The sequence below is a fragment of the Melanotaenia boesemani genome, chromosome 18, assembly GCF_017639745.1.
Source record: "Melanotaenia boesemani isolate fMelBoe1 chromosome 18, fMelBoe1.pri, whole genome shotgun sequence".
NCBI lineage: Eukaryota > Metazoa > Chordata > Actinopteri > Atheriniformes > Melanotaeniidae > Melanotaenia > Melanotaenia boesemani.
In genome coordinates, this window is record NC_055699.1 from 15,447,744 (window position 1) to 15,457,317 (window position 9,574).

Here is a 9,574-nt window from a genome sequence, read left to right on the forward strand (position 1 = left end):
ACTGCGTTCTTAGAACTTCTCTGTCGGAATGTGCCTAATGAGAAACTTTTTATTTATTATTATTTTTTAAATAAATGTGGTTTTAATTTAGGCAAGACATCAAAGGTAAGACATGTTTTCTGACTTTTACTAACGTAAAGCATAAATCGGGTCTTCTTCTACCTCTGGTTCGGTGAATCTTGGTCATAGCGAGATGAAACTTCCAGCTGTGGAATCTGTGAGATGTGAGCTTTCAGTAGAAGAGTTATTTGTCCATGTACATGGGGAGACGTCATCTGTGTTTACATATTTTTCGGACTTTGTGTACCTGGTCTTTGAATTGTTTTCTTAACTATGTTTGGTGGACATAGAAATGATTTTGCTGAGCTGTTAGCCGAGATTCTGGACTTTCAGTGGATACTACACATGTTTAAAGTTACCTTTACAGACCGGACGTTAGACCCGGAAACGAGATGTTAACCCCTTAACTCCCGGTAGCGGAGGCTGCAGGTGCAGTCAAGCTAAAAATGAAAGTTTAGAGAATTTAAAGGCCAAAAATCTGGATAATGAACCACTAAAGGTGCATGGATGGACGTTATTGTGCATATTGTAAATATTTCTCTCTCCTCACCATCTAGAAGCTGTGAGATTCTCATCCTGCTTTCTGTCTGTTCACCTGATGCTGATATTCATCACATATTGTTCCTTCTGTGTTTAGAAGGAAGCAGCTTCACAGCTTTAAATTCATCCTGAACAATTCATCCTTCTTTGTCATAAATATTTGATTTTATAAATATATATGAATAAATATTTTCACTGTTGCTGTTTGAAAAGAAAAAACTGCTGCTAAACCTGTTTATGTGTTTAGTGCAGGGGTCTGCAGCCTTTCCAATCCAACGAGCCATTTTTCCCTCAGCCAGCTAAATAAAACTCCTTTAGAGATGCAAATGTTATGAGACCTTTTCAAAAAGGCAACTTATATATTTTTAAGAGCCACCATAGGATATTTATTTTTGAAGAACCACATTTTGATTTTCATTTTTAGGTTTTAAAATAAAGAAAAACAAAACCTTTATAAAAAGAGGATAGACAGACTTTCTTCTAAAAGATGTAGATATTTGTGGAAAATGATGTTAAAAACAAAGAGTCCCTGGTTTCCAACCTAATAATAAGATAGATAGATTTTAAAAAATATTTTAGCCCTGATTTAGAAGCATTGCGGAAGGTCCAGAGAGCCACTTGCAGCTCCAGAGTCGCAGGTTGGAGACCCCTGATTTAGTTTGTAAACCAAAATTTACTGCATTTTCTATATATAGCTGTAGGCCTTTTTTTTTTTTTTTTAAAGGAAAGAGACATTTTGCACGTAACAATGCGATTAATCACGATTAAAAATTCGCCAGCACATACATATCTATATATCTATATCTATATCTATATATCTATATCTATATCTATATATATATATCTATATCTATATATATATATCTATATATATATATATATATACTGTATATGTATGTATATGTGTATATATGTATATATATGTGTATATATGTATATATATGTATGTATATGCATATGTATGTATATATATATATATATATATATATATATATATATATGTATGTATATATATATATATATATTTATATATATATATATATACATATATATATGTGTGTGTATATATATATATATATATATATATATATATATGTATATATATATGTATATATATATGTATATATGTATATATATATATGTATATGTATATATATGTATATATATATATGTATATGTATATATATATGTATATATGTATATGTATATATATATGTATATATATATATATGTATATGTATATATATATGTATATATATATATATATATATGTATGTATGTGTGTATGTGTGTGTATATATATATGTGTGTGTGTATATATATATATTTATGTTCTGATTATTTTGTGCCATAGGAACCTTCTCCTGACCAGTAATATCTAATATCTTGGGACTAGTCAGTATACACCCGTTAGGCCCCAACAATTAAACATTAAAATCACTGATAGGTAGAGAAACACTGACCCACCTTCTTACAAACCTGGCATCCAGGCATTTACATCTATTCTGAGGTGTTCACCTGGCCTCCAAATTCCCCAGACACCAATCTGATGGAATCAAGCAAACCCAGTCCACACAGACTCCATCCCACAACCCTGTTGGGTCAGAGCTTTCTTATAATCCTCATCAGTATCAGGCAGATGGTCGTGTTATTCTTGATCAGTGTATACTTACCTGAAATGTGTTTGTTTCCACCTGTTCGAAATATCAAAAATGCAGCCAACATTTGTTTGCCCATATTCCGCTTCATGATGTGGGATTGTAGCGCCACCTCCTCCATCATATTTACTACCCAGATCCCCCAAATGGGAAGCCAAAGCTTGGTTCAATCAAGTCATCAATCTTTATCTTGGTTGGTTGAGCTTGCCCTCTTTCCAGACGATCACCTGTGAAATCAGAACATGTGGCTGCACCAGCCTGTAGGACTGGCTGTACCGTTTAGTCAGGTTTGCTCAGTGCTGCCCTGCACTCTGCAGTTAAAGTGTCTTGTAACTTGACGAGGCCTCAACGAAATGTTATATTTATGCTTTGAGTTACCTGCAAGTGGTGTAAGTGGTGGTTTGTGGTATATGCACTTACCCATCAAATTATAATGTGAGATGTTTATGAATGCTCTGACCCACGATATCTGGACCAGTGAAATGGGTTGATTACTGGCTGCATGAGAAAGATGCACACTAAATACAATTTAATGGATGAATATTTGTTTAATATGAAGGAATGATGAAGAAAAAAAAAGAACGAAGTGTCATTTATGAGGACACCTAGTGTAAACATGTTGATTTAACCAATCAGCCAGGGTATGTTGTATTTAAGTAGTGCATGCCCACTTACTGACTGTTGATATAAAAACTATATGCATTCTATTTAGCTGGGAGGTCAAATTTACTGCACGCGTATTATGATTTAAATGCAGCCTGTTCCATTGTTGTTGGTATTGGATGTAGTACATAGTCCTGTTTCACAACACAGACCAAATAATTAATATCCAACACACACCACAGCTTCCCCTCAAAGTGAGAAAGATACATACATACACACACTCATGCTGCTATAAAATATAGGTTGAATGTGTTATCCCTCAGTCCTGGGGCAGTAATATCCCATATTACTGCATTACACACCCAGGGGCCACACAGCTCAGATTACAGGGAGGAAACGTACAATCCCACACACCTAACTCTCCTCTGTGCATGAACTGGTATCTCTGTGTGCATGAATACTGATTTATGGGAAACATTTGTGCATGAACGCCATCTTAACTTGATATTGCATCTTCTTTTCAAGCTGTGATTATTCTGAATGCAAATAAGTTTGTTTTTACTTGGGTAGCTGAAGCTGTTTGTTTGACTTGGGTTCACTTTTTCCACTGTTAAGGATTTCAAACAGTTAATGAAGATCTTTAGCCTGTGGTTAGCTCATTCCTGTATATCATCTAGAATATCTCCATTTATAACTACACCATAGCATGGTCTTTTTATTTTTTAACTGAGTCCTGCAGCCTCAACTCTTCAACCCTTCAGTTATTGCACTCTCTTTTACTTATTTTAATATCAATTACTGGCTCATGTTTCACTCTATTATTGCTTCATATAATCTGTAAATATCCTTCTTCTTCCTCTGTGTTCTGCCTGCATTAGCTTAGCAGATATCTAAGCAGTAGAGAGTGGCAAAGCACTTTACTCCCAGCAGCATACTCACAATCTGTTGCACTCCATGCCAGCCACACACTTGATAGCTGTATTTATGTGTTGCAGAGATGACTAACAAGTTCCTGGTTGTGGATTTATTGGGAAGAAACCAGCATAGAATATTACCCGCCTTTTCCTTGATTGATAAAAGTATGACAATACCTGTCATGTTACATATTATTTATGATTTCTAGGTAGTGCATGTTCAAGAGTGGACTGAGCATGTATGATAAGACATTAATGGAAAATTGCACGCACTGTGCTCGTGACACATTAGAGCAGATTGTGATTTGGGTGTGTGTACTCTACAGCAATCCAGTGTGTTTGTGTGCGCATGCATTTGCAAGGGAGCGTCTGTCTTATCTACATGTACGTTGCATTTTTGTGCCTGATTGCTGCGACTGAGTAAAACACGGAGGTAATTTCATCCGCTGCAGGAGATCTCTAATAGATTACACACACACAGGCACACATGCACAATAGCAAAAAAAACAAAATGAAAAAAAAAAAAAGCTGCCCATTCTTTAGCTGGGAACATCCCATATCAATGACTGTCAAATCATTTCATGTCACTTTTCTTCTCTCAATCTTCTCTGCTCTCCTTTTTTTTTTTCCCCCACTTCCCTTTCTTGCATCCTCTGTCTGCTTCCTTTCTCTTACCTTCATGTCCCCCCTCCCCCTCCTCCTCCTCCCTCTCCAGGCCTCAATCTTGAGTGTGGGCAGTATGATTGCGTGTGTGAGCAATAATGTAATTTTGCCGCATTGATAAAATATAAATTGTCCTTGAGCCGCGCTTTTCTAATGATCCATTTACCGACAGCTTCCCTGCCACCTCTCAGCGCTCTGCATTTGGTCCTCTTCTACCCTCCCACTCCTCTTCTTCTCCCTCTCCATTCTCCTTCCCTCTTTCTTCCACACTCCCCTCCCTTTCTCCAGCGATACAAAGCAGGGTGGCAAAATCCACGGGTGCGATTGTCAAATCAATTATTCATTCTGTGCAATTACACTCACACAAAGAAGTTTCCCTGTGCTCCGAGTAGTGATTAAATTAACTGCTATTCCAGCTGCCCGTCGCCACCAGCCAAATAGAATATTCATGGAGGCGGCCGACGGAATGGCCGATCTCCATTAACTTCATCATGCTCACTTAATTACAGGCTTGTTATTGTATTTACACCTAGTTAGAGCGTGCAGAGCCCCGATCTACTCGTGCCCAGCTCCACCAGCGTGTGCACGAGTGTGTGACAACACCTAGTTAAAGCAAAGATAACCTCTGATATACTCACCGTCAGAGGAAAATGGGATCTAGGTTGACAAATCTCTAAAGATCCAATCATTGTCTATCTTTCATTCCAGTCTTTTCCCTTCGTCAGTTCTGGGCCTCCACTATAACATCATCTCCCCTCCTTCTGCCCCTCCCTCGCTCTTTAGGGGAGGCTATTTATTTGAACTGCATTCCCCACTGTGCTCCGACTTGCAGCAAGATCTCTCCTTCCTTTCTTTTCCTCTCTGTCACTCTTAAATCATTCTTTTATCTGTTCGCCACACCGTGATTGAGTCGGGCAAAGAGAAAGGAGTGAAGAAGGGGAAGAGGAGAGGAGAAGAAGGGGAGAATTATTTTCTTCTAGCTTTCAGAAATGATGACATGATTGCTTTCGCTTGATCATGCATCAGCACCCCCTTTCTATTCCCCAGATAAATAGTCTCTCCCCAGCCTCTCCTCTCCCTCTTTTCTTCCTTCATCACTGTCCTCACTAAAATGAGGATTATCTGGTAATAGTTGCTGCTGGCGTTTAAGTCAACTACACCATCTTCTACTCTGTGTGTGTGTGTGTGTGTGTGTGTGTGCACCTGCATGTGTGATTACTGTTTGACATGTGAATTTCTTTTAGTGGCTGTTACTGGGCTTTTTAAGTGTTTAACTACCTTAGTGGTTGTGTGTATTCTTTTAGGCTATGCATGTGTGTGTGACAGCTTCACTGTTGATCTCTGTGTATCTAACCTTTGTTCCCCCGGGTATTCGATGGGCTGATATTTATCCAGCAGCAACTAATGCAGCAAGCAGGAAGGACGAGACAGGAGATAGGGCCGTGACAACCGGCCATATGGACAACTTAATGTGTCTGATCTAGATTCTGGATTAAAATAGACTTTTAGTTTTTAATTTTTTCTTTAAAAAATGGATGAATTTTCTACTTTTTTTGTTTTAATTAGTGCATAAACAAATAGCTGATCAATAAAACCTTAACAGTCATTTTCTAGGAATTTGTTTGCTGTTTATAAAGCAAAGATAACTGTAATCTTTTATGTATCCATCACACAAAACAAGCCCATGATGATGTAACTGAGGTTATGGAAAGCTGACCTCGACCTGAACCTTTACCATCACTTTCATTATTCGCTAATCTGATAACCATTTTCCTGACTGAGAGTTTTCTTGAAGATAGTCTGGTGATATTCTTTCAGAGGCGAGTCTGCAGTTTAAATTTTTACTGTTTAATTGTGAATTTTGGACTTAAATCAAATGGATCCACATTTTCTTACTTCTCATTAGTAGTCTGGTGCATCCAGGAATTGTATATGTTTAGCTTAGATCAGCATCTGTATTCTTTAAGCTTGAATTGATGATACTTTTTAGATCCTGCTGATTGTCTCTGATTACTGTTTACACACTTGTGGTGTGTGTTTCTGAATCAGCTTTTATCTGATGAAGGTTTTAGAACCAAAATATTTCAAATAATGTTAATAAATGTAGGGCTGAAACCATTCTAAGTAACTCGATTACAAAAAGGGCTCCATGAACATTATTTGCTTCAGTATAAATTTATTTTTTCAGAGGTCATTGTTTCACACTGACAGTTATTCCTGTTGCACATTGCTGCATTACGTTTGGAGCACGCTTTGACATGTGATGGAGGAAAATTTAGGCAAAAAGACAAATAATTTGGCATTGTTTCAAACCAAAAAAAGAAATAGAAAATACTCTGTGTCTCCATTGTAAAACTGATTTAGTTTAACACAATAGCATGTCATGCTACAGCGTCTAAGCTAACGTTTCATGTTAGCATTTTAATGTCTTGTTAGCTAGCTGAGGCGTGGACTGAGCTGTATAACTTCTTCATTTCTGTCATGTATTTTTTTTTCCAAAAGAAGCAACTCATGTTTATTTTGTTGAACAAGTGATGCCTAAATTCTGTAGAAATATAGCTAAAATTACCCGGCTAACACAAGCATACGGATTTTTCTCATATCAGTCTGCCTATCAGAGGAGCTTCGGCCTTTTAGCTGTTAATGTAAACTAATCTTCGCTGCCATTTTACATGAAAATTCAATCAAAATCAAAGCAAACATTGCAGACGTTGATTTTATCCGCTGACTTCATACCTTTAAAGTAATCTTTTTACTGGTTCTTGCTTTCAAGAGAAAAAGATTTTGTTTAAAAACACTGTTTGGCGCTTAAATGGATCAATTGGCTTTTTTTTTATTTGACTTTCAAGTTAATAAACATGCCACATTTTCTGAAAAACCAATGACTAGTTAATGTTTTGTTTTTGCTTTTTCTCTTTTGAATTGTGATTGTTGCTCTTGTAAAAAGGCAAAAAGTATTTGATACAATAATCGGTAGATTACTCGATTTTCTAAATAACTTTTTCTGCAGCCCTGAATACAAATAATAGATAATATGGGGGAAAATTTGAAGGTTTTAGCTTTTAATTAAAAATCAAGTTAGGGAATCAGTTTTGTTTTTTGCTATGTAAAACAAAACTGCTCTGCTCACTGTTACAATTGGTGTAGCTTTCTTCAATCTCTTTCATGATGGTGTGTTATTACTTGGTTTCGTGGTACTTAATCTACACTCAGCGTTCAGTATAATATTGAGAAGATTTGGTTGTGGTTGCCATCCTGCCCAAGAGGGCCATTCCTCATTCTTCTCTCTGGCTTTATTACGGCCCACCTGAAGAGATAACAGGGACAAGATATTGACATCATGCTCTCATTGGGCTTTTCTATCGATCTCATGATCCTGTGTGGGTGCCTGTGCCATTGACTCAACCATCCAATTCTGCATGATCGCCCTCATAGCCCTTAAAGTGATAGCATTACTTGGAGACAGCCTTGAATCTGTTAGCTCTGCAGTTATGGGTGAAATGCTTTTAAGTGTTTATTAGTGAAGAGACAAAGCCAGTATGCTCTCAGTTCCTCCCACTGTAGGAATTGAAAGAACCTAGGCAGAGCTGGAATATATCATGATACTGTTTTCACATATTATGCTCACTTTATCTCTTCTTTCTTTTCTAGATAAATTTAAAAATTTGAACCACGAGAAGGAAGTCTATCGAAGGCTAAAGGAAGTGTCAGACAAAGCCTTGGCCAACAGCGGCTACTCGGAGATTAACCTGGCCAAGCTCTTCCAAGCTTTCTCCTCCCTCAAGTAAAAACAACACACAACCACAAAGACAACACCACCAAGAGGCTTGAACGTCTGATACTGAGCTGGAGATTTGCACATTCAACCACATCTGGTTTTGGTTTGCAAATATTGTGTTATTGGTGATCTAAATGCTTTGTTCTTCCCATGGCATCTTCTCTCAGCCTAATGGGCATTTTATATGCCTTAAAACACCAATCACACCTTCTCCTGTCCACTCTCCTCACACACACATATACAGTACTCGTGACTTGACCCCATTACCCTTACTCTGTATGGTATAGGGCGAGTAGCAATCATACCTAAATGGCAGTCTATTGTATGTGCAGAGGCTAGCTGAGCCCAGATGTGTGTGCGTGCAAGTGTAAAAATGACTTATCTTCAGAGCAGCCGGTATACTCCAAAAAGCAGCTAATTAGCCAATGATAGTGACCCCAACCACTAAGACCACTGGATGCCCGCAGCGATTGGACACTTGTTCTGATTACCACCATTCATCCTGCGCGCGTGTGTGTGTGACGTGTGTGTCAGATCAGACGGTGGAAGAAAGGAGCGAGGAGGGTGCAGGGAGTGGCGGGGTGAGGAAGGCCACACGCGCTGCTCTTCAGCTCTTTTGTACCCGTATCGAACAGCTGATCTACTTCTCCTCCACTGCCTCTGTTTAACTGTCATTTTATCTCTTTCACTTGTTTTTTTTACTTTTTCAATCCTTCCTGTTCTGAGCAAATTGTGTTTTTGAAGCATGTAATTTCCTGTCACAGTTGTCTTTTACAAGGTTTATGTAATTTGTAATAAGCAGAACATTTTGTTTTGGGTGTTTTGATATTGATACTAATGTTTTAGATATGGGAACCTCAATAAAGAATTAAACTGGTATGAAGTTCACTTTTTGTTATTATGGATGGATGGATGGATGGAATGCCCACTTAAATGTAATTAATCTCCATTGAAGGGTGTATTTATTTTAAAAGAATCATGAGGAAACATCTAGAAAATCTTCCTTTTTTATAACATTTGTTTCATCTGTTAAATAAAACATCCTTCACCTTCATTTGAAACCAAGTTATAAAAATGAATCTGTTAGGTTTCCACATTTTCTTTTCAAAACATGAAAAGACCAGAAAAAAACCCCTCTATGAAAACCAAACTTACCCCAGAACTTAATGCATGGATGAACTTTCCAGGGTAAAAGGTTGTGTGGAAATCGTGTCCAGCTCCAGGTCCAACTCACTGACGTGAGGTGTGCAGAATATTTGAAAGGCTTTTAGAGGCACCTAAAAATGTTGATACTGCATTAACGTTGAACCTACAGAGTTGGTGAATTAAACGGAGTACTTGTTAAAGTAGTTATAAGT

General features: G+C 37.6%; 1 protein-coding gene across 1 annotated transcript in view; it reads left to right on the top strand.

Moving 5' to 3' along the window:
* The window catches only part of pola1 (polymerase (DNA directed), alpha 1), a 66,585-nt gene extending 57,495 nt beyond the window's left edge, over positions 1-9,090 (top strand). Inside the window, exon 37 of the mRNA XM_041968883.1 lies at positions 8,090-9,090. Coding sequence (XP_041824817.1) covers positions 8,090-8,226 — 137 coding nt within the window. The 3' untranslated portion in view covers positions 8,227-9,090. The remainder of the gene's footprint in view (positions 1-8,089) is intronic.
* Positions 9,091-9,574: the final 484 nt, after the last annotated feature.